The sequence below is a fragment of the Cantharellus anzutake genome (genome assembly GCF_015039405.1).
Source record: "Cantharellus anzutake strain C23 chromosome Unknown EI90scaffold_111, whole genome shotgun sequence".
NCBI classification, from domain to species: Eukaryota; Fungi; Basidiomycota; class Agaricomycetes; order Cantharellales; family Hydnaceae; genus Cantharellus; species Cantharellus anzutake.
The window spans coordinates 195,706-219,289 of NW_024067061.1; the positions used below are offsets into that span (position 1 = coordinate 195,706).

The 23,584-nt window shown below is 50.1% G+C and overlaps 8 protein-coding genes across 8 annotated transcripts; 3 read left to right on the top strand and 5 right to left on the bottom strand.

Annotated features, from left to right (window-relative positions):
- Nucleotides 1-11: 11 nt before the first annotated feature.
- On the top strand, nt 12-1,152 carry EI90DRAFT_3021389 (uncharacterized protein; the record flags this gene model as incomplete). Its single annotated transcript, XM_039057647.1, has 5 exons — nt 12-257; nt 287-478; nt 544-580; nt 927-956; nt 995-1,152. 5 exons carry the CDS (start codon nt 12-14, stop codon nt 1,150-1,152), a joined length of 663 nt encoding a protein of 220 aa, XP_038909396.1.
- Nucleotides 1,153-1,344: 192 nt separating this feature from the next.
- On the bottom strand, nt 1,345-4,836 carry EI90DRAFT_209479 (uncharacterized protein). Its single transcript, XM_039052572.1, has 3 exons — nt 4,763-4,836; nt 3,163-4,712; nt 1,345-3,111 (listed from the first exon to the last, which is right to left on the bottom strand). The coding sequence occupies exons 1-3, from the start codon at nt 4,788-4,790 to the stop codon at nt 1,708-1,710; spliced, it is 2,982 nt and encodes a 993-aa protein (XP_038909397.1). The 5' UTR covers nt 4,791-4,836; the 3' UTR covers nt 1,345-1,707.
- Nucleotides 4,837-6,900: 2,064 nt separating this feature from the next.
- On the bottom strand, nt 6,901-7,617 carry EI90DRAFT_3134000 (uncharacterized protein; the record flags this gene model as incomplete). Its single annotated transcript, XM_039064622.1, has 1 exon — nt 6,901-7,617. One exon carries the CDS (start codon nt 7,615-7,617, stop codon nt 6,901-6,903), a length of 717 nt encoding a protein of 238 aa, XP_038909398.1.
- A 965-nt stretch (nt 7,618-8,582) lies between these two features.
- On the top strand, nt 8,583-9,170 carry EI90DRAFT_209801 (uncharacterized protein). Its single transcript, XM_039052577.1, has 3 exons — nt 8,583-8,664; nt 8,734-8,926; nt 8,982-9,170. The coding sequence occupies exons 1-3, from the start codon at nt 8,633-8,635 to the stop codon at nt 8,997-8,999; spliced, it is 243 nt and encodes an 80-aa protein (XP_038909399.1). The 5' UTR covers nt 8,583-8,632; the 3' UTR covers nt 9,000-9,170.
- Nucleotides 9,171-12,005: 2,835 nt separating this feature from the next.
- Nucleotides 12,006-13,774, bottom strand: EI90DRAFT_209771 (uncharacterized protein). Its single transcript, XM_039052576.1, has 5 exons — nt 13,715-13,774; nt 13,521-13,659; nt 13,413-13,464; nt 12,375-13,362; nt 12,006-12,300 (listed from the first exon to the last, which is right to left on the bottom strand). Exons 2-5 carry the CDS (start codon nt 13,596-13,598, stop codon nt 12,285-12,287), a joined length of 1,134 nt encoding a protein of 377 aa, XP_038909400.1. The 5' UTR covers nt 13,599-13,659; nt 13,715-13,774; the 3' UTR covers nt 12,006-12,284.
- EI90DRAFT_209770 (uncharacterized protein) lies at nt 13,775-14,888 on the bottom strand. The gene is made up of 2 exons (XM_039052575.1): nt 14,854-14,888; nt 13,775-14,758 (listed from the first exon to the last, which is right to left on the bottom strand). The coding sequence occupies exon 2, from the start codon at nt 14,596-14,598 to the stop codon at nt 13,897-13,899; it is 702 nt and encodes a 233-aa protein (XP_038909401.1). The 5' UTR covers nt 14,599-14,758; nt 14,854-14,888; the 3' UTR covers nt 13,775-13,896.
- A 558-nt stretch (nt 14,889-15,446) lies between these two features.
- EI90DRAFT_3085459 (uncharacterized protein) lies at nt 15,447-16,011 on the bottom strand. Its single transcript, XM_039062132.1, has 3 exons — nt 15,996-16,011; nt 15,670-15,832; nt 15,447-15,646 (listed from the first exon to the last, which is right to left on the bottom strand). Exons 1-3 carry the CDS (start codon nt 15,999-16,001, stop codon nt 15,552-15,554), a joined length of 264 nt encoding a protein of 87 aa, XP_038909402.1. The 5' UTR covers nt 16,002-16,011; the 3' UTR covers nt 15,447-15,551.
- A 2,304-nt stretch (nt 16,012-18,315) lies between these two features.
- Nucleotides 18,316-23,584, top strand: EI90DRAFT_3134003 (uncharacterized protein; the record flags this gene model as incomplete). The annotated part of the gene is made up of 12 exons (XM_039064623.1): nt 18,316-19,039; nt 19,091-19,323; nt 19,383-19,765; nt 19,822-20,296; nt 20,345-20,539; nt 20,610-21,303; nt 21,363-21,779; nt 21,837-22,522; nt 22,575-22,814; nt 22,862-23,053; nt 23,107-23,196; nt 23,249-23,584. The coding sequence occupies 12 exons, from the start codon at nt 18,316-18,318 to the stop codon at nt 23,582-23,584; spliced, it is 4,665 nt and encodes a 1,554-aa protein (XP_038909403.1).

Here is a 23,584-nt window from a genome sequence, read left to right on the forward strand (position 1 = left end):
TGACACCACCAATGAGGCTGAGGTGCAGTCCCGCTTATTGTCGGGCGGTTGCTGACACCCTCAGCTGGCTCTTCGAGCTCCCTCCTCCAGCCGGTGCAGAGATTCGTCTAATCGATCGAAGGAACGCACGCTCACACGCAAAGTCGCAAAGTCCCACCCGTTCGTACGGAAAGCGGCCATCCCATCCCTTTTTCGGCAACTCCAACTCGCCATTTCGCTACACTGACGCGCCTGCCCTAGAGCGACATATAAACACGGTATGATTGAGTGGAAGTAGGTCTTCTAGTCGATTACTGACAGGTTTCACTACAGCGATCATCGTTCGGGTAGGACCCTGCCACTAGGGGCCAAGATCTTGGACGAGCGCGTGGTGATGGCTCAAGGTGACATCAAGCCGCCAAACTTCCTCATCGACCCTCACCCCCTGCAGGCGACCATCATCGATTTTGGCGGTATCAGCGCACTGCCGCATTCGTTTGTCAGCTTTCACACTACCACATTGCCGAGTTTTTGAGTCCGATAACTTTTTGGCGGTGGAAGCAGCTACAGGGTTGTATTGGCCATAACCCAAGAGTTTTTGGTAAGTCATTCCTATGGCTAACGTTAGATTACGAGTTGACGTTGGCATAGACAAGGATGGTTTCCCGGTGCAGAAGAAGGTGGCGTCTCGTTGAGTTCAATAGAACGTATTAGACCACCGCTTCAATAATGAGATAATGAAAACCATATGTGCGATGTTGGGGAACAAGCCTCCGATTGAATTCTTCGGGTGGCTGATCTTCGTTCGAAGCTGAGGACAGTCCCCTCGGCTTCTGCGAGGAGCCTCATACCCGGCCTGGCCCCGACGTTCGTGCCTTCCGTGGGCACATCTTAACCCTGGTGAGGGGGGATTCACTCTCAATGAGACCTGCTCCATATTCATACAGGACCATTGCCCCAAGTAGAGTGGCTGCATCGTAAGTCTCAAGAACACCGTCGGCATGTGTATTCACAGTCAACTGCCAAATGTTCGAGGTCACTGCCTCGGCGGCGGGGAACGGCATGATCACCCCTCAGGCTCTTTTACTGGACGGGCCCCCCTCTGATTCGCTCAGAAAACCGCCCCTGTTAGACCTCCCCTCAGACCAAATGCTGAGAGATACCACTGGCTAGAATCACTTGATTCTCGTGGTGGAGTGGGTTGGCTGTTCCCGGATGGGTCCGAGAAAGCAATGCCCATCTGATGGCCTTTGGCTTCGCGGATGTGCTATCCTGGAATGTTGACATTTCTCGCTCTATATCTCTTTTTGTGCCTTGACAGCTTATAATTTGTTCCTCGCTCATCATGCTCGTAAAACTATTTTGTGTGCTTCAACCTGCACTTCAACATTGTCGCATCTATGTATCTTCAAGCTGGTGCTATCCCCTCGTCTTCCCCCATCCTCAGCTTTCCAGGCAGCTGCATTGCAAGATCATCGCTACTCTCTCATCCACGTGTACCCAGCTCTCCTTATGGTTGGGTGAGATGTTTAAAGTTACAGATGTAAAAAACGCACATAAAATAGACATATAATGCGAACTCCTATACAGAAGCGAAACACTAAAGCAGTCGATTTTAGATGTTTCAGAAGCAGAATCGTCTGATGATGCTCTGCAAAGAGAATGATCGCTAGGAACTGGGATTTCATAGTCAAGCACAGACTCCTCTCCAGTCGCTCTCTGGTTTATCTAAAACTTCGAGGGGAGGTTTGAGTCAAGCGTGGCACTTGAATACCAGGCAGCTTGGCCAATATCGATGAGAATGGGAGCTTTCATCCGGCCCTGGAGCAGAATCCGAGTACCATCCTTGCTGGACTGAGGACAATAGAAATTGTTGATATAATTGATCAGTTGATCACCGTACCAGGGCTGTACGCCATTGGTGCTGTTTGCCATGACAGGAACTGGGCAATACTCGTCTGGGACAGCGAGTTGCGGGCCACCATTCAACCATACCTTACGGGAGGCATGGACTAGTGGGGTCCTTCCTGCAGCAATTGAATAGCCCCTTTCATCTTCTGGTAAGTGATAGAAAAATGGACGCCTGATCCAAGACTCGTCCGAGTCAGGCCCCGCGTCCACCCAGGAATGATGCCCATAGACTGTGTCACCTGCCAACGGAAGAGTGAGTCGAGTAGATACCGGATGAGGGATGTGATATGGGCAAGTAGGAGCCAAGCCAGGATTTATAATCCAAGATCTGTCTCCCTGTATGTCATAATGTGCAATAAAATCACCCGATTCCGTCGACCAGATGAAAGCGTTGTGCCCATCAAAGGCAGCAATATACCGTGCCCCTGGAGAAAATGCAACCGTGTGTCGCCCAGGAAAGGCTGGATCGGAATTGGAATGGAAGGGTTGAATGGGAGATTCGGAAGGAGGAGAGGCAAGGAGCTTAATGTGCGGGTCATCTGAAATGTATATACGCGCCATGTTGTTGTACCAAGGCTTTCCAGGATCCCGTAGGACTCGTATAATGAAGAATCCACTATCTGAGACTGCAGTTACGACAGGATAGGCACCTATGGGGAGAATGCCAAGTTTCACAGGGAGCGCACGATGGCCATAGATAGCAATGTTCCCATCGACATCCTCAGTGGCAACACGATGATGACCATGGATAAACTCAATCCATGCTGGCGGATTGGGTGGATGATTCTGGAACTGAGAGATCGTATGCTGATCATCGATATCAGCAATCTCAATAACACCACTACCAAACCCGAGTGCAATGTATCGGCCATCTCTTGAGAGTGCTGAGCACGTCACAATGCCATTACGGACATCAGGCTCACGGAGTTCAGCTTCGTAATTGATCACTTCAGCACTCCATTCTGTAACCTTCTTTGGCAATCCATCTAATTTCGCCTCCATAGACATTCGGGCATTAAGCAAAGCCTCGCTCAATGGAATGAAGTGGTTTGAAATCTTGCTGGAAGTACCAAAGATCCGAAGAGGGTCAGAGAGGTGGCCATACAGTTTATAAAAAGACGACCTGGGTGGGCAGAAAAGAGACATAGATCGATGAAGCAACCATGGATCGAGCCTATACATCGCTGCACCTTCTCGGAGGAGTTCAATTGTGTCATGTTTCTATCAAAAGTGATATTTAAATAAACGTAATACAAGCCCACTCAGACTTACATTGAATTCATCAAATCCTCTTACATCAGGGTACCCTTCCATGTGCAGGAATGTAAGCAAGTTTTGTGTAAGGAAGGAATTGAACTCGTTCTGCAATTCATCATCATTGGACTCTCGTGAAAAGAGTTGTGCAGGGTCCAGGTGGTCAAGTACGGTGAGAATGACGTATTTGATGTGATCAGGTTGGAACCCGGAGGGTTCAAAATCTGCCCATTTTTCTTTGTCACCAAGAGGGGGATTAGTGGGTATCCTAAATTCATTCCGCTTGCAACAATTATTGAAAAATCGAAGGAGTAGCGGTCCAAGAAAATATCCTTTCTTGTCCTTGATAAAAAATACTTTGTCATTTTCATTACCAATCGGACTCCCCGTTATAAATTCTTGCGCTGTGGCATGATAGAATTTAACATCTTTCCTATCCTCCGAAGGAAGTTCAATGATTGAGCTAATCGGTTCCAATGTGGCTTGGGCCTCATCCTTGGCAATTCCTAAAAGCTGCGACATAGAATACACACTCAGTGATTCATGTGCCGAACTAATCGTGCCAACCAATAGATGATACATCTTTGCTACATCGACAGGCACTGCAGATGAATCGGGCATATAGGCCCTTCGAAGTATTCGCAAGTACTCCGAGTTGAGACTGGTCGGTGGATCGGAGAGATTGAGCAGGTACTGGAACTCTGTCTGCAGGGTGCGACCATGCCGTGTCTGCGAGATGACTTCGCGAATTCGGATTGACGCCATAACAGGCAATTCACGACAAGCCAAAGTAAAAGCATCGAGATCTTCCTCCGAAGGTTTCCACCGAGATTTCTTGATGCGATCTCGAAGGCCATCCTCCACCATACAACGGATCGTGTGATATTTCTCCTCCTTCGTAATTTTATCCACATCTTCATATGGTATGACAAGGCCCCGTTCCCGAGCTTCATCCCAAGCCGACACAACCAACGACTCAGGACGACAGCTAATGAATACTGCAAACGTGGCTGGCAGCTCTTCGAGGATAAGGACAAGCTCCATCAGACGTTCGAGTGCTTCTAGATCTCCACACTCATCCAAACCATCTAAGACGATGACAAGGCGATCGTTTCCGGAAGGTAATACCTCCATCAGATTACGCATCGGCTCGATAATAAGAGCCTTCATTTGCTTATCTAGAGGCAGATGCTGAGGCAGTTGCAGATCTTGCTGCCGAAGGCACCTGACAAGTGACATCATGAATTCCCTATCGAAGCATGCGAGTTGGTGTGCCAGCGTGGAAGGGAACAGCTCAATGGAATCAAGGCCCGTTCCGACCTGGTTTTTATCCCAGAAAAAGGATGCCGCCAGAGTGTTCTGCGTCTTGAGGGTAGACGCGACGCTTTTAGCGATCGCAGTCTTCCCTGTCCCTGGGGAACCCCGTAACCAGACAAATCGGGTCTTGGTATCCTTCAGATGATGGAGTATGGAATCTTGTACCTTGACCTGTGTGGTTGGAAGGCATTCGGACTTGCTCTTTACGTAAGTGTGTTCGGCAGGCGCTCGCTTGAGTCTTGATAGCTCCGCTGAAAGCGTGTCAGCAAGGGTGTCTAAAAGCGCGCACATAAAAACGTACATTCCACCGATGCTCGAATTGTCTGCATGAGGGTTAAAATCGACGCCTCCGTCTGTCAAGTCCTTCAGTCAGCTAACACCCAACACTCGAAAAAGGAAGCGAGCGGACCGAGACCGAAGTAATGGCCTTATTGATACACGCATTGACATCACTTATATCCTTAGCGATATTTGACGCCGTCACTATTCTCTTGAAGAGCCCTTGACGTTTGAGGGATTCGATACGGTTGATCTGTTCTTCCAATGCGCTATGAAGAGGCTCTGAGATCCTCCGGGTGACCAAGGGAGAAGTATGCAACGTACCAGTGAAATTCTTTGAGTGGAGCAATCAATTCGGGAGGGACAGTTTGACCGGCATACAGTTCGAGTGGCCGCAGAATGGCAGTGTAAGCCTTTCGGACCTCGTCATTAAGGCCCTTAAGGCTTTCGTTATTGCTGTCAACGGTCTGTGTGGGTGAGAAAAAAATGTGTCACCCTATCACTGATCGATCACGAAACCAAACTGCTACGCGAACCTCGTAAGCTTGGAGCAACGTCAGAAGGAGGTCCAGGATTTGGCTGACGTATGGAATAGGAGATATCTTGAGAGCAGAGGATGCGGTTTGGAGTAGGAGCTTTGTGGCGCTGAGAACCGTTTTCTTTCGATCACCATCTTGGATGGCTGACGACGAAGACGCTGGTTCCGGGGGAGGAGGTGCAACAATGGCCATACCTGGGTGCTCTCTCTGTGCATTGGGGATTGCATTGGGGCCATGAATGGGATATGTTATGGGCGCCGAGTGCGGGTTGTCAACACTCCGCCGAGGGCGGAATAGCGGCGGCTCCCAACCACCAAGGGCTGAAAGATCGGGTGTGGTTGGCGTAGACTCTGGGAGATTCGGTGGGTCCAATAGGTTGGAATGAGGATTTCCTCTAGGATTCCTCGCTAAACGGCGCCCTGGAGACGTCCGTCGTTTCGAACCTCGGGATCTGCTGGGGGAACGTGACATAGATGGGACCCCGGGAGGCTGGAGATGGGGACCTCCCGATCTGTCACGCTGAACATAGCTGGTGTCGTCATGGACTTGGTCTGTCCGAACTCTTGTGAAACGAATCTGAAGAAGTGAGGAAGTCGAGGGTTGTGATGACTGCGAATCACTAGAAGACGGCGCAAGGGTGGGATGTTGAGACTTGGGTTTTCTTTTGGGAGCCATAGCACCAGTGTAGATGGTAATCGATGCAGGAGGTGAGGAGAGGGGAAAGCCCAGACAGCCTGCTCAGCCTGCTCAGCCACGGTCTACTTGATATATGTCAAAGGCAGCAGCTAGGCGCCCATGCGATGCAAATCCAATTGGGAGAACAAAGGGCTTCCCCTTTTGGAAACAGGACATCGCCAGTCAAAGCAAGGCGCGTGCATTGGCCACGAAATTGTGGGAATGAAGGGTTGAGTAGTACCCTCTTGGAGACAGAGCATGAAGATGTACCTACAATAAAGTGCGGTATACTTGATTCAGGCCGGCGATTTCAGAGTAAAAGTAGCCTATATAGGCATGGACCACTATGATACTTGTTTAGTGGATGTCCGATACTTCCGCGCAGCAGCTCACTTGTCACGCACATCCGGGAGCGTTTTGTGGGCCAGAGATTCAATGTGAGAAATAGAGAGCGCCCTATCGTTGACATCTGGCGATTCAGGTGCGTCAAACGCTAGCTAATCATTGCGATCCATTTACATCTTGAACTGAGAGGCGGCTTCAAATTGACAGGTAGGATGAGCACGACAGTGGGCTCGAGACGCTGATCGATCCGGACACGTTGCGGTTCATCCGAGCTGCTCATACAAGCAAGGCGAAAGGAAGGGGTGGCAGCAGACTGGCCTACCAAGTGAGTGCAAACTCAGCCAATCGGTTGGATCTTGCAAGAGATTATCTAACTCAGTCCCGGACACCAAGATTTCCCGTGCTCTAACTAAATTTGTCCCACGGCCGTGAGTGTTGGATGAGCCCACAAAAATATACATTGAGAACATAACTTGTGGACGCCACCTGTTGCGGCAAGTACCCACTACTCTTCCTCATTGGGGGGTTTAGGATTGTCGATTATTTGGGCCTTTAGGCGAAAAATGCAAAACGGTACGAGGATATCGGACTCCTTTCAGGGTCACCTGCGGAACGTAAATCGTAGATCAAGGACAAGAGATGGACCTAGATTAAAGGGAAGCGTGCTTGGAGGAAGGTGGAAGCCGTGGGGATTGGGCTGAGTTCGGAAGTCTCCAAGACCTTGGATGGCGATAGAAGTCTCGGGAGAAGGGAAATAATTGAACCACAAAAAGAGCTTATTTGCAGTTTTAGGAGTTGCAGATTTTCGAATCGGAATCCAAAGCATAGAAGATCCAAGAGCTATCAGGGACCTGGAATATAGCCACACATCACGCATAGCCTGCTTCATTTGGAGTCCTTCATGAATAGCGATATGGACTCCCAAGTAGATATGAGAATTGAAAGTAGTGTTTGCATCCACTGTCGAGTGCTGCCGAAGGAGAGTTGAAGCAATGGAGAGATAAGTCGGCGGAATTTTCCCTGCCCACGCGAGCCCCACAATATTACCCGCATAGCCCACAACCTGACAAACGAACGGACCCACTGGAAACTCAAGGGGGGAAATAGCCAACCTGAAGAATTTCATTATCGAGCATCGATGGACATTTCTGCTTGCACTCTCATCGGATGTATCGAGCAACAACGGCAAAAAAAAGGAAATCAGGTTATCGGCACCTGCCGCTTCCTCTTTGGTGGTGGCATGGAACGATAATGGCATGGCACTTTGAACGGCAACAGCTTCAAGGCGGGAATAGTTCACATAGATGGGGCGTGACATGCGGGACTCCATGGGCGCAAAGGGAAAATCAAATGAGAGACGCTGGGGAATTAATATGCGTGAAATGAAATACTTTATGCACCTAAGTTATGAAGAGAAAAGGGGACGTAGCCTCCTGGCTCTTCTCCGTGGAAGCGCTGGGCTCAATCCCGTTTTGGTCCTAGCATCCAGTGGGATGCACAACGGAGGTCAGAGCTTGTTAATGACGTGAGATGCATCGATCGTACAGATGATTTACACAAACGTACCCGTCGATCTTCGTCATAGATCTAGAGTTCGTCTCGGCCTGCATCGATGACGAAACGGATCCTGTTCGTAATCGGAAGCTCCCGTGTGTCAGATGTATGTGTGTGTGCCGTACAACACTATCGACTCCATGGTAGCCCGCGAAATCCTTAATTGTTGGCGCTGCAGGACACTTCTGAAGAGTGTCTGCTAAAACTAAAGCGCCTGGGTCAAGGTCGAAATCAACGACGCCGCAAGGATTTTCCCTCTGTTGATCCTGGTAGAAGCCCTTTTTAGCGGAGTAGTTATGTAGCCAACCAAGTCCAACATGTTAGGAAGGCCGCAGGCGGCTCAATGATAAGGATATACACAAGCGCTGTTCCCCCGACATCCAGCTTAGTACCAACTCCACACCGGTGGCACTGAGACGCGCCCGACCGGGCTATCAGCCGCTAGATGACGTCATGTTTTGAGGAAATGAAGCATGCGCATCAGGGTAGAAATAATCCCATAGAGATGCTATCAATGTGTCGGGAGCTTGACACGATACCAGAACGAGAGCGCGAGATTGGACACCATGAAAACGCATTATCAAGAGTAACCCTGGACAGCTACGTTGGCAGGATGCCTCTGCGTTTCGTATCCCCTCGTTAAATTCAATGACTCCATGGACCTCCTTAACGATACTGATACCCAGGCGTTCGTCTACGCGGCAGCATTTAAAAGCCCTTCGAATGCACCACGCGTTCCAGAGAATTACGTCGGGGCTGTGTCCAGTATCTTTTGCGTAATGGAGCGCGTCAACCTTTCAACCAAGAGTAGGTCAGTGACACCACCAGTGAGGCTGAGGTGCAGTCCCGCTTATTGTCGGGCGGTTGCTGACGCCCTCAGCTGGCTCTTCGAGCTCCCTCCTCCAGCCGGTGCAGAAATCCGTCTAATCGATCGAAGGAGCGCACGCTCACACGCAAAGTCGCAAAGTCCCGCCCGTTCGTATGGAAAGCGGCCATCCCATCCCCTTTTCGGCAACTCCAACGCGCCATTTCGCTGCACCGACGCGCCGGCCCTAGAGCGACATATAAACACGGTATGATTGAGTGTCAGTAGGTCTTCTAGTCGATTACTGACATGTTTCACTACAGCGATCATCGTTCGGGTAGGACCCTGCCACTAGGGGCCAAGATCTTGGACGAGCGCGTGGTGATGGCTCAAGGCCGCCAAACTTCCTCATCGACCCTCAGACCCTACAGGCGACCATTATCGATTTCGGTGATATCAGCGCACTGCCGCATCTGTTTGTCAGCTTCACACTACCACATTGTCGAGTTTTTGAGTCCGATAACTTTTTGGCGATGGAAGCGGCCACAGGGTTGTATTGGCCATAACCGGACCGGGACAAGAGTTTTGGTAAGTCATCCCTCTGGCTAATGGTTACGAGTTGATGTTGGCATAGGCAAGGATGGTCTCCCCTGCAGAAGAAGGCGACGTCTCATTGAGTTCAATCGAACCACCGCTTCAACAATGAAAACCATATGGGCAATGTCGGGGAACAAGCCTCCGATTGAGTTCTTCGGGTGGCTGATCTTCGTTCGAAGCTGAGGACAGTCCCCTCGGCTTCTATGAGAAGCCTCATACCCGGCCTGGCCCTGACGTTCATGCCTTCCGTGGGCACATCTTGATCCTGGTGAGGGGGGACATTCCAAATGACTCGTCGAATCAACTCTGAACGAGACCTGCTCCATATTCATACAGGACCATTGCCCCAAGTAGAGTGGCTGCATTGCAAGTCTCAAGAACACCGTCGGCATGTGTATTCACAGTCAACTGCCAAATGTCACTTAGTGTTCGAGGTCACTGCCTCGGCGGTGGGGAATGGCATGATTGCCCCACAGGCTCTTTTACTAGACGGGCCCCCCCATTTGAATAGCTCAGAAAACCGCCCCTGTTATACCTCCCCTCAGACCAAATGCTGCGAGATACCACTGTGGCTAGAATCGCTTGATTTTCGTGGTGGAGTGGGTTGGCTGTTCCCCGATGGGTCCGAGAAAGCAACGCTCATCTGATGGCTTTTGGCTTCGTGGATGTGCCGTCCTGGAAGGTTGACATTTTCTCGCTTTATACCTCTTTTTTCACCTTGACAGCTTATAATTTAGTCCTCACTCATCACGCTCGTAAAACTATGTTCTGTGCTTCAACTTGCACTTCGACATTGTCGCATCTATCTTCAACCTGGTGCTATCCCCTCGTCTTCCCCCATCCTCGCTACTCTTTCATCCACGTGTACCTAGCATTCCTTGTGGTTGGGTGAGATGTTTAAAGTTACAGATGTAAAAAACGCACATAAAATAGACACGTAATGCGAACTCCTATACAGAAGCGAAACACTAAAGCAGTCGATTTTAGATGTTTCGGAAGCAGAATCATCTGATGATGCTCTGCAAAGAGAATGATCGCTAGGAACTGGGATTTCATAGTCAAGCACAGACTCCTCTCCAGTCGCTCTCTGGTTTATCTAAAACTTCGAGGGGAGGTTTGAGTCAAGCGTGGCACTTGAATACCAGGCAGCTTGGCCAATATCGATGAGAATGGGAGCTTTCGTCCGGCCCTGGAGCAGAAACCGAGTACCATCCTTGCTGGACTGAGGACAATAGAAATTGTTGATATAATTGATCAGTTGATCACCGTACCAGGGCTGTATGCCATTGGTGCTGTTTGCCTTGACAGAAACCGGGCAATACTCTGGTGGGACAGTGAGTTGCGGGCCACCATTAAACCATACCGCTTCAGTAAGAGTATGGACTAGTGGGGTCCTTCCTGCGGCAAATGAATAGCCCCTTTCATGGTTTGGCAAGTGATGGAAAAATGGACGCTTGATCCAAGTCTCGTCCGACTCATGCCCTGCATCCACCCAGGAATGATGTGCATAAACTGTGTCACCCGCCAACGGAAGAGTGGGTCGAGTAGATACCGGATGGGGGATGTGATACAGGCAGGTAGGGGCCATGCCAGGATTTATAATCCAAGATTTGTCTCCCTGCACGTCATAATGCGCAATAAAATCACCTGATTCCGTCAACCAGGTGAAAGCGCTGTGCCCATCGAAGGCAGCAATGTATCGTGCCCCCGGAGAAAATGCAATCATATGACGCTCAGGAAAGACTGGCTCGGAATTGGATTGGGAGTATGGAATGGGAGAGTCGGAAGGAGGAGAGGCAAGGAGCTGGATGTGCGGGTCACCTAAAATATATATACGTGTCACGTTGTTGTACCAAGGCTTTCCAGGATCCCGTAGGACTCGTATGATGAACAATCCACTATCTGAGACTGCAGTTACAACGGGATAGACCCCTATGGGGAGAGTGCCAAGTTTCACAGGCAGTGTACCATGGCTATAGATAGTGATGTTCCCGTCGACATCCTCGGTAGCGACACAATGATGACCATGGATAAACTCAATCCATGCTGGTGGATTGGGTGGATGATTCTGGAACTGAGACATCGTATGCTGATCATCGATATCAGCGATCTCAATAACACCACTACCAAACCCGAGTGCAATGTATCGGCCATCTCTCGAGAGTGCTGTGCACATCACAATGCCATTACGGACATCAGGTTCACGGAATTCAGCTTCATAATTGATCACTTCACGACTCCACTTGTCAACCTTCCTTGGTAAACCATCTAATTTCGCCTCTATAAGCATTTGGGCATTAAGCGAAGCCTCGCTCAATGGAATCAAGTGGTTCGAAATCTTGCTGGAAGTACCAAAGATCCGAAGAGCATCAGAGAGGTGGCCATATAGTTTATAAAAAGACGATTTGGGAGGGCAGAAAAGAGACATAGATCGATGAAGCAACCATGGATCGACCATAAACATCGCCGCACCTTCTTGAAGGAGTTCCATTACATCATGTTTCTATCAAAAGCGATATTTAAGTAAACGTAATATGAGCCCACTCAGACTTACATTAAATTCATCAAGTCCTGTTGGCACGTCAATGTTCCCTCTCAGGTGCAGGAATGTAAGCAAGTTTTGCGTAAGGAAGGAATTGAACTCGTTTTGCGATTCATTGTCATTGGACTCTTGGGAAAAGAGTCGTGCAGGGTCCAGGTGGTCGAGTGCATAGTAAATGATGTATTGGATGTGTTTGGGTTGAACCTCGTAGGGTTTAAAATCTGCCCATTTTTCTTTGTCACTGAGAGGGGGATTAGTGGGTATCCCAAATTCATTCCGCTTGCAACAATTGTTGAAAAATCGAAGGAGTAGCGGTCCGAGAAAATATCCTTTCTTGTCCTTGATAAAAAATACTTTGTTATTTTCATTACCAATCGGACTCCCCGTTATGAATTCTTGCACTGTGGCGTGATAGAATTTAACACCTTCTGTATCCTCGGAGGGAAGTTCAATGATTGAGCTGATCGGTTCCAATGCAGCTTGGGCCTCATCCTTGGCAATTCCTAAAAGTTGCGACATAGAATACACACTCAGTGGTTCATGTACTGCGGTAATCGTGCCAACCAATAGGCGATACATTTTGGCTACATCCAGGGGAACTGCAGATGAACCGCGCATGTAAGCTCTTCGGAGTATTCGCAAGTACTCCCAGTTGAGATCGATGGGTGGATCGGAGAGATTAAGCAGGTACTGGAACTCCCTCTGCAGGGTGCGACCTTGCCGTGTCTGCGAGATGACTTCGCGAATTCGAACCGAGGCCATAACAGGCAATTCACGACAAGCCAAAGTAAAAGCATGGAGATCTTCCTCCGAAGGTTTCCACCGAGATTTCTTGATACGATCTCGAAGGCCATCCTCCACCATACAACGGATCGTGTGATACTTCTCCTCCTTCGTAATTATATCCACATCTTCACATGGTATGACAAGGCCCCGTTTCCGAGCTTCATCCCAAGCCGACACAACCAATGACTCAGGACGACAGCTGACGAATACTGTAAAGGTGGCTGGCAGCTCTTCGAGGATAAGGACGAGCTCCATCAGACGTTCGAGTGCTTCTAGATCTCCACACTCATCCAAGCCATCTAAGACGATGACAAGGCGATCCTTTCCGGAAGGTAATACCTCCATCAGATTACGCATTGGCTCGATAACAAGAGCCTTCATTTGCTTATCTAGAGGCAGATGCTGAGGCAGTTGCAGATCTTGCTGTCGAAGGCACCTGACAAGTGACATCATGAACTCCCTATCGAAGCATGCGAGTTGGTGTGCCAGCGTGGAAGGAAACAGCTCAATGGAATCAAGGCCTGTTCCGACCTGGTTTTTATCCCAAAAAAAGGATGCTGCCAGAGTGTTCTGTGCCTTGAGGGTAGACGCGACGCTTTTAGCTATCGCAGTCTTCCCTGTCCCCGGCGGGCCCCGTAACCAGACAAATCGGGTCTCGGTATCCTTTAGATGACGGAGTATGGAATCTTGTACCTTGACCTGTGTGGTTGGAAGGCATTCGGACTTGCTCTTTACGTAAGTGTGTTCGGCAGGCGCTCGCTTGAGTCTTGATAGCTCCGCTGAAAGCGTGTCAGCAAGGGTGTCTAAAAGCGCGCACATAAAAACGTACATGTCACCGATGCTCGAATTGTCTGCATGAGGGTTAAAATCGACGCCTCCGTCTGTCAAGTCCTTCAGTCAGCTAACACCCAACACTCGAAAAAGGAAGCGAGCGGACCGAGACCGAAGTAATAGCCTTATTGATACACGCATTGACATCACTTATATCCTTGGCGATATTTGACGCCGTCACCATTCTCTTGAAGAGCCCTCGATGCTTGAGGAATTCGATACGGTTGATCTGTTCTTCCAATGAACTAGGAAGAAGCTCTGAGATCCTCCGAGTGACCGAGGGAGGAGTATGCAACGTACCAGTGAAATTCTTTAAGTGGAGCAATCAATTCGGGAGGGACAGTTTGACCGGCATACAGTTCGAGTGGCCGCAGAATGGCAGTGTAAGCCTTTCTGACCTCGTCATTAAGGCCCTTAAGGCTTTCGTTGTTGCTGTCAACGGTCTGTGTGGGTGAGAAAAAAATGTGTCACCCGATCACTGATCAACCACAAAACCAAAATGCTATGCGAACCTCGTAGGCTTGGAGCAACGTCAGAAGGAGGTCCAGGATTTGGCTGACATATGGAATAGGGGATATCTTGAGAGCAGAGGATGCGGTTTGGAGTAGGAGCTTTGTAGCGCTGAGAGCCGTTTTCTTTCGATCACCAGCTGGGACGGCCGACGATGCTGGTTTCGGGGGAGGAGGCGAGTCCATACCTGGGTGCTCTCTCTCTGTGTGTGCATTGAGGATTGCATCGGGGTCATGAATGAGATATGTTATGGGCGCCGAGCGCGGATTGTCAATACTCCGCAGAGGGCGGAGTAGCGGTGGCTCCCAGCCACGAAGGGTTGAAAGATCGGGTGTGGTTGGCGTAGACTCTGGGAGATTCGGTGGGTCCAATAGGTTGGAATGAGGATTTCCTCTAGGATCCCTCATTAAACGGCGCCCCGGAGACGTCCGTCGTTTCGAACCTCGGGATCTGCTGGGGGAACGTGACGTAGATGGGACCCCGGGAGGCTGAAGATTGGGACCTCCCGATCTATCACGTTGAACATAGCTGGTGTCGTCATGGTCTCGGTCTATCCGAACTCTTGTAAAACGAATCTGGGGAAGTGAGGAAGTGGAGGGTTGTGATGACTGCGAATCACCAGAAGACGGCGCGAGGATGGGATTTTGAGACGAGGGTTTTCTTTTGGGAGCCATAGCACTAGCGTAGATGCAAGAGAGGAAAGCCCGGACAGCCTGCTCAGCCGTGGCCTACTTGATATATGTCAAAAGCAACAGCTAGGCGCTCACACGATGCAAATCCAATTGGGAGAACAAAGAGCTATCAGATATTTCCACTTTTGGAAACAGGACATCGCTAGTCGAAGCAAGGCGCGTGCATTGGCCACGAAATTGTGGGAATGAATGGTTGAGTAGTACCCTCTGGGAGACAGAGCATAAAGATGTACCTACGATAAAGTGCGGTATACTTGATTCAGGCCGGCGATTTCGTTGCAAAAGAGTAAAAGCAGCCTATATAGGCATGGACCACTATGATACTTGTTTAGTGGATGTCCGATACTTCTGCGGAAGCAACCAGCAGCTCACTTGTCACGCACATCCGGGAGCGTTTTGTGGGCCAGAGATTCAATGTGAGAAACAGAGAGCGCCCTATCGTTGACATTTGGCGATTCAGGTGTGTCAAACGCTAGCTAATCATTGGATGCGCACGATCCATTTACATCTTGAACTGAGAGGCGGCTTCAGATTGACAGGTAGGACGAGCACGACAGTGGGTTCGAGACGCTGATCGATCCGGACATGTTGCGGTTCATCCGAGCTGCTCATACAAGCAAGGCGAAAGGAAGGGGTGGCAGCAGACTGGCCTACCAAGTGAGTGCAAACTCAGCCAATCGGTTGGATCTTGCAAGAGATTATCTAACTCAGTCCCGGACACCAAGATTTCCCGTGCTCTAACTAAATTTACCCCCACGGTCGTAAGTGTTGGATGAGCCCACAAAAATATACATTGAGAACATAACTTGTGGACGCCACCTGTTGCGGCAAGTACCCACTACTCTTCCTCATTGGCGGGTTTAGGATTGTCGATTATTTGGGCCCTTGGGCGACAAATGCAAAAACGGTACGAGGATATCGGACTCCTTTCAGGGTCACCTGCGGAACGTAAATCGTAGATCAAGGACAAGAGATGGACCTAGATTAAAGGGAAGCGTGCTTAGAGGAAGGTGGAAGCCGTGGGATTGGGCTGAGTTCGGAAGTCTCCAAGACCTTGGATGGCAATAGAAGTCTCGGGAGAAGGGAAATAATTGAACCACAAAAAGAGGTCATTTGCAGTTTTAGGAGTTGCAGATTTTCGAGTCGGAATCCAAAGCATAGAAGATCCAAGAGCTATCAGGAACCTGGAATATAGCCACACATCACTCATAGCCTGCTTCATTTGGAGTCCTTCATGAGTAGCGATATGGACTCCAAGTAGATATGAGAATTGAAACTAGAGTTTGCATCCACTGTCGAGTGCTGCCAAAGGGGAGTTGAAGCAATGGAAAGATAAGTCGGCGGAATTTTCCCTGCCCACGCGAGCCCCACAATATTACCCGCATAGCCCACAACCTGACAAACGAACGGACCCACTGGAAACTCAAGGGAGGAAATAGCCAACCTGAAGAATTTCATTATCGAGGATCGATGGACATTTTTGCTTGCACTCTCATCGGATGTATCGAGCAACAACGGCAAAAAAAAGGAAATCAGGTTATCGGCACCTGCCGCTTCCTCTTTGGTGGTGGCATGGAACGATAATGGCCAACGTAGCTGTCCAGTGTTACTCTCGATGCGTTTTCATGGTGTCCAATCTCGCGCTCTCGTTCTGGTATCGTGTCAAGCTCCCGAGACATTGATAGCATCTCAACGGGATTATTTCTACCCTGATGCGCCTGCTTCATTTCCTCAAAACATGACGTCATCTAGCGGCTGATAGCGCGTCTCAGTGCCACGGGGAACAGCGCTTGTATATATCCTTATCATTGAGCCGCCTGCGGCCCTCCTAACATGTTGGACTTGGTTGACTACATAACTACTCCGCTAAAAAGGGCTTCTACCAGGATCGACAGAGGGCGAATCCTTGGGGTGTCGATGATTTCGGCCTTGACCCAGGCGCTTTAGTTTTAGCAACGTCTCCAGACATTCTTCGGGAGTGTCCTGCAGCGCCAACGGTTTTGCGGGCTACCATGGAGCCGATAGCATTGTACGGCGCACATTCATACATCTGACACACGGGAGCTTCCGATTACGAACAGGATCCGTTTCGTCATCGATGCGGGTACTGTACCCACATGACCAACTACCGGCTGGGTCCTGAGCGTGACACAAAATTTTCAACCGGCGACTCAGTTTGATGCGTGACACCCAACCGGCCAGCCGGGCCCCAAAAGGGAGGCAGTGCTAATTTCGGGAAAATGGCTGAGCCTGATGAGGTTACTTTGGCTCCCTCCGACCTTGGTCATGGAATGCAAGCTAGAAAAACACACAATTTGGACGAGGTGGCTGTTTTTCACTACGTATTGACTCGATTGAGCCCTCTTATCCCCCGTGAGAACCATTCAACTCTGGGGTATAGATGTCCCCCAAATCGAGTACTCGGCTAATGCCGGTGCTTCTCGTCTACTTTACCGCCTGGGAACCTTCGTACGTGATGCGCGCGTCGATCGACGCGTTCAGCCTCCGATGTCACCGTTTGATATGGTACAGACAGACCTTTGTTCACAGGTTGTGACTCGATACTCTACTTATTGCGATAGTTGGCATATTCGGTGAGCGCAAAATTTGTCGTTTACAGCCATGCCTGACCCATGCAATGCCCTCGCTCTCCTTCCACAACGCTCTAGGATACTACACGCAGGCTCCCTCATCGTTTCCCACTTCCGTCGCATCTCTGGCGGCGACTCCCTTGACCGCAGGCGCTTGTCTTTGAAAACTGTTCACGCAACCCCGCATCTCATAACACCCCTTGCCTTCCGCCCAACCGCCCCCCGGATATTTCTTAGGAAGTTTCCCTTCTGTATTTAACTAGAGACGACCAGAGACGTTCAGTGCGTCGCTGGTGTATCGCGGTTAAAGCAACCCCTTCAGCACACCGATTCCCCGCTTCAGCACACCGATTCCTCGCTTCAGCACATCGATTCCCCGCTTCAGTACATCGATTCCCCCCTTCAACACACCGTCTGTGTGAAACGACCCTCGCTCTAGACGTTTAAATATATCCTGCACAAGGGAAGAGTCTCTTCGCAGACCTCCCTGCACTGCTGGTGCTACGCAGTCGTTCCCCTGCACGTTACGAAGGCGGGCCTTACCTCGATCTTGCATAATACCCTCAACAACCATACACATTTTGTGGCGCCTCATTGACGTCCTTGAGCTTAACGGTTCATCGCATTCCGCATCCACGCCCAGCCTGCTGCCTGCCCGTACGCCGACGCCGCCTGTAGCCGGGCATTCCAAAAATAGAGATAAAAGCCCTGTACGTCGTTCTTTCCATAGAACGAGCGTAAACGATCTCAGCCGGTGGCGGTCCTGCATTCCGTTTTGCACGCCTACCCCTATCCGATTCGTATTGTAGCTTGTATCCACATTGCTTGTCTGGGTATCACGCAACCCCTCCGTCGGTGCTGATCGATCCAAAACGACGTGAGCAGCGGTACGTCCCGTTGCCGGTGAGGCTTCCTTGAACCGCCTCGTTTCGTGTCCGTTCCTGTCGGTATGTGTCGCAGCTACATGCACGTGAATATACAGCTGATTGCGTCGTCCCCCCACCCCACCAAACCGATTTCCGAAATGAACTGCGCAATTGGACTGCACCTTCAAGTCATTCTGTGCCACTGAACTGCACCCGGTAGCTTTCCCCAGCAGTTAGACCTCATGCCTAGACATAAAGCTAGAATCCCTCCTCTCACCACTTCGCCTCTTAAGAAGCCCCGACCATCTAATGCCCCAAAACCTAAATATGCCGAATATCTTGATCCACCGCCCGTGCTGTACCCTGAATCCTCGTCGTCAAAGAGAAAACGGAGTAAACACGCTTCAGCCACTGGACAGTCTGTCCCTGAGATGTCCCGGAGGGTTGAAATAGCGACTCCTAGCGGGACGGTGCTCACGCAACGCTGGGGGCCGGGGATCGAATCTAGTTATGGTTGGCAGGTGCCTAATCGCTATGATCATGTGGGAAACGCGCTGGTAGAAATGGGTGGTGCCCCTTCACCCACTCCAACCTTCAGTCCAAAAGAAGAGTCCTCAATGCGGGAGGCATCCCCTCAGGGTTGGGGGGGGAATATCGCGGATGCCGCTCCTAACCCGGATACCCCGTCACCTACCATACCATCGCCCTCCCGAAAACGAGCCAAGAGGGCAGTGCGAAATCCACAAAAGAATGCCGCGTGGCTCCATTGGCGCCAGGATGTAATATATAAGGCAGTGGAAATATATTTAGATCTGGAGGCAAAGAAGGCAGAACGCGTGCCCCTTGCCGCCCCCGACGAAACGTCGTTCGAACAGAACGGACAACTGCATACACTTGCGATGGCCCTGTGCTCTCGTTGCAACACGCCTCTCCGGTTTCATTCTGTAATGACGATTGCGTTCACGAGTATGTTTGCATCTTGACCTCGTTCACCATGTCCCATTGACCTCGGTGTAGATGCTGTGCGGCGTACATTCGAATATTGCAAATGTCCATCCAATACCCTCCCGCTTGGGATCATTCAGTGTGGCTACTTCCCTGGGTCACCGGTAATGCCTCAAATCGCCTTCCATTTCGACATTCTTTCGCTATTCTCAGCTTTAAATGTGAACTCCTCTACACCAATTACCTCCTTTCATACCGCCCTGTTTACGATATTGCAGGAGAATGGCTATGAATTCTCCGCCAAGGTAATACCTAGTCATCATTTAGGTGGAGTTGACATGCACACGGTCTCCTATTCATATAGGATCCCTTTCTAGGTTCGCTCAGTGAAGCAATAACATGGTTTAAAGCCCTACGCGACTTGACAGAGGTTGAAACGGAGAGAGAGTTCCTTCTGCCCACGGACCCTGTGGAGTCCGATGCACCGCTATCTATTTCCACACCCCACGAGCTTACCCGTCACCTACCTGCGCATAACGGGGACCCCACGATCACCACATCTGAGAGCATGATATCCGGTGATGATGACATACCGCCCTCCACAGAAACGACAACTGACTCTGCGTCATTGACCCTTGCTCGATCAAGGCTGTTTCGAAACCCCTCGCACAACAGGGCTAGCCCATACCTCCGTGCGAGATGCCTGCAATGTTTCGGAGGCTCAACATGGGGTGGTCCCGTCAACGAGTTTGTCCCACGCACCTCTGCTTCAAGAACGGGCCTTGTACTAATTCTGTCCCCAGGAATCCTGATGTCATTGTCGCTATGGATGGTAATATGCAACACAAGCAATATATGTTTGTTGGCGGAGAGATGATTCTTCCCTGGAACGAAACCTGCAGTTTCCTGACCCGTGCTGAAGTCGGTGAAGCTGCCTGCCATGTCTTTGAGGCGCGAGATGCATCTCGAAGCTCTTCGGGATCTCGTCCTTCATCTCTTGTGCCAGATGGCGCTATTGAGGAGTGCGAAGAATCGCACCGAGCCACGAAGCATGGAAGGCAGTCAGCGTCGAAAACCGATACCTTCCGTTCGAAGGGTCTGATGGCTACCGTCTGCCGCCATGATATCCCCCTCTTTCTTTGTGACGTGGACACCCCGGGCGAGCAGCAGCACTTTTCCATTGCCATGCTCATCGCACTCAGCCGCCAGCTGCCCTCAAACACCACCATCGGATTAATGTATGATGTTGGGTGCGTTCTCGATCGATCAATCGCTAAGGTATAACTTTACACTACCTGCAATACAACAGCTGATGTTTGAATAAAGTATAATCTTATCCCCAACATAGCTCCTAGATTGAGTATCGCCGTTTCGGTCTTTCATGCGTATGCACATCAGTTCTGTTGCCAAATCGCATTCCACCCATGGAAACGAAGTGGATTTGGCAAGTCAAATGGGGAGGGAAACAAGCAACTGTGGTCCTCGATCGTAGACACGATAGCGCCTGAACGTATGATGAGCGTGAGTCCGACAGTGCCTAACGCTGTTTGCACGTCAGTGAGACCTGATAAATGTCGTTGCATAACTATAGCCAGCAAAGCGGATAACAACTATCGACAGCAAAATCAAGCTGATTGCCTCCCGGGGCCGAGATCGTCTGGCTTCATTGGCAAGGTCCAAAATGGGTGCCATCCATCAACAGGAAGCCCTTACGACTGATCTCCTTGAAACACTAAAGGAGAATAGGGGATTTACACCTCAATTCCTTCAATCCCAGTGGGAGGCACAAAAGACTCTGCAACTATCCGCTCGAGCCTGTATGCCGCTTTCCAACCTCATGTTTGGTATTAACCAACGTTTCCGTACTCTAGACAATGACCAAGCTGGAATGAAAAAGTTTGCCAAATTGTTGGAAGCTGAACGGTCGGCTCAGGCGCATTCGGATGCCTTGGATGCCGTAAAGAAGGAGCTGGACCGTATCTCCCTGGCGCGAACGATGTCTCACAGGCCTATGGATCTGAAGGAGCATTATCAAGCTGCTCTGCATGTACGATCATTGCACGATGAATCCCAGGCACGCTTGCACGAACTGACAGCCCAAATTGGTTTATCCGATTTGAAACTTCCGCAAAACCCATCTGACAAAGAAAAAGAATACATCGAGAAGTATATTCTGGCTCGGTTCCGCAAGCATTCTATTCTTATCCGCCTAGCTAAGTATCAGGATGAGATGAACCCTATTCGCAGCTCACAACGGCGTGGAGGACGACTAGTTACAAAAGTCGGTACGTGCTCCATGCACGAGGTGAATGATGTTGTGGTTGAAGCTCGTCTGATACTTTAGGATACACAAAAATGGTCTCGGTGCTCAGTAGCGCAAACGAGCGTGCCCGGATCATTTCTACGCAAGTCCGCCAATATAACGAGCTTGTCGACTACCTCGAGTGTTCCGAGAGACCGCCCTGGCTCCCAGATTCTCTAAGCCACACAAAAATGAATGTCAAGGAGTTGCTTCAGATGGATCCCAGTGATGAACGATGGGCAAAGATGTGGGAGACCTTATGGAACTCCAACTGGTCCTTGGACGAAAAACCGCCTGCCTTTGTCATTGATCAGGAAGTTTGCCATGGCATAGTAGCAGTGCTATCACTCGCTCGCATAAAGGAAGAAAAGCTCAGGCTCGCTCGAGAGGAACTCAATGCACGCACTTGGATTGTCGAATCGTTCGACTCGTTGGTCCAGATCGTAGACAGTATTCATCGTATGTCATGCGAATTCCACTAATATTTGTGTGATAATCTGTCCTCTTCGATCCTAGCACTATTCAAGTATCGATTACGGCTGCGCCTCAAGTCATTGCTCAAATGCCGCGACTCGATCATAAATGGATCAACTCCCAACGTCAATCTCCGGCGTGCACCAATACGTCATCTACTCGAAAACCTAGAACGACCAGACCCCGCCGCTGCGCCAAGTTACATAGACTATACCTCCTTCCGCCTTCCCCTCCCTTATTCCTCCACCTTGCCTTCAGGAAACAACAGCATAGATCCTGACGATGACGTTGAGGTCAGGAACGAGCTGAGCGTACTTGATGGACTTATTAGAATGAGCCCGGAGTCAGATTTAGGTGGTGCTGAGGACATCGAGCCCCCTATCGACAGTGCCGGTGGCTCAGACGACCTCGATGTGCCTGGAGATATCTCAGACGATGAGTCTGAGGCACCACTGGATGAGCCCACTGAGAGCGCTGAAACAGACGGTGGGCTCCATGCCAAACCAGTTTCCCCCGAGGGGCTTTGGTCAGCAGGTCTGGACAATTCCAACGATGAGCAGAGCATCGAGGAAAAGTTCTGGGACGAGAACCCTCGTCCTCAATCCCTTCCTCCGATTACAATGATCATCGATGCCATTCGTTCACCCGGCCAATCTGTTCAAGAACAAATTCCAAAAAAGATTTGGAAGGAAATTATGGAGCTGCATTTGCCTCGAGAAACTGAAAGAGTAAGAATGACCCCAAGTTCCCCTATGCTCGATGCCGCTGATGTCCCGTTAGATAGCGAATGACGGCCAAACGAGGTATTATAAACATATCTCAATCTTCTGTGATGCATTGCCAACGGTCAATCGCCTGCGGCGGATACATGGGACAATAATCGATACCTATATCGAGATGTTGAAAGATCTTACCGACGAAAACCTGCGGGATGTGCTCAGGACCACTCGACCCCGTGTGATCATGTTTCCTACCCAGTGTGAAGGAATGAGACATCATTTGGCAGTTCGCCTATTAGACGTATGCCGGAGCGCCCTAGTCAACGCTGTTACTGACCAAGTCCTTAGCGAGAAATGGAAAACGTGCGAACCGATCTTTTTGAAGTAACCTCCTGGACGATCCCATGCTACTCACGGAAGCGGTCTCACTGGCTCCTTGGCGTTGTGAACTTCGAAAAACGAGAGCTCCGCTATCTGGATAGCATACCTCTCCCTGAAACCTTCGACATAAGTCATCATGGCCCACAGTGGGTTTTCGCAGTGCGTCATCTATCGTAGTCCACACTGCAGTGTTGGAAATCCCCTTTCCTCAGATACTTGGGCAACTGGTTGATGCCGTCTGGTCATTCGTTCACCCTACCCGTGTATTCGATTGGTCTAATTGGGGATCCAGAGTAGTCACCGTAGGTGTCCCATCCTTCAACATTCTGAGCATGATATAATGAAAAACCCTAGAAAGAAACTCGCCAGTGGAACGGACACGACTGTGGCGTTTGGACTATGGCTGACATTCAGGCCGTGCATATCGGGCTCGATGCCGCTCCCAACGGTACAAACGTCGATCACTTTCGAAACAGGGTGAGGCACCAGATCCTTTCCCTTCCCGTTTCAAATCCACGCTGGCAGCCCACGTGGAAAACCTTGGACGCAAGTCTCCTTCGTGAACTGCGGTCGCAAGCTGCTATGGTGGCCTCGAGATTTCCTGTTGATTATGCCCAACTTGGGATTGACCATACTGACGCGCCGTTAGTGATGGACGGTGAACAAGATCAGATAGATTTGTCCGACTAG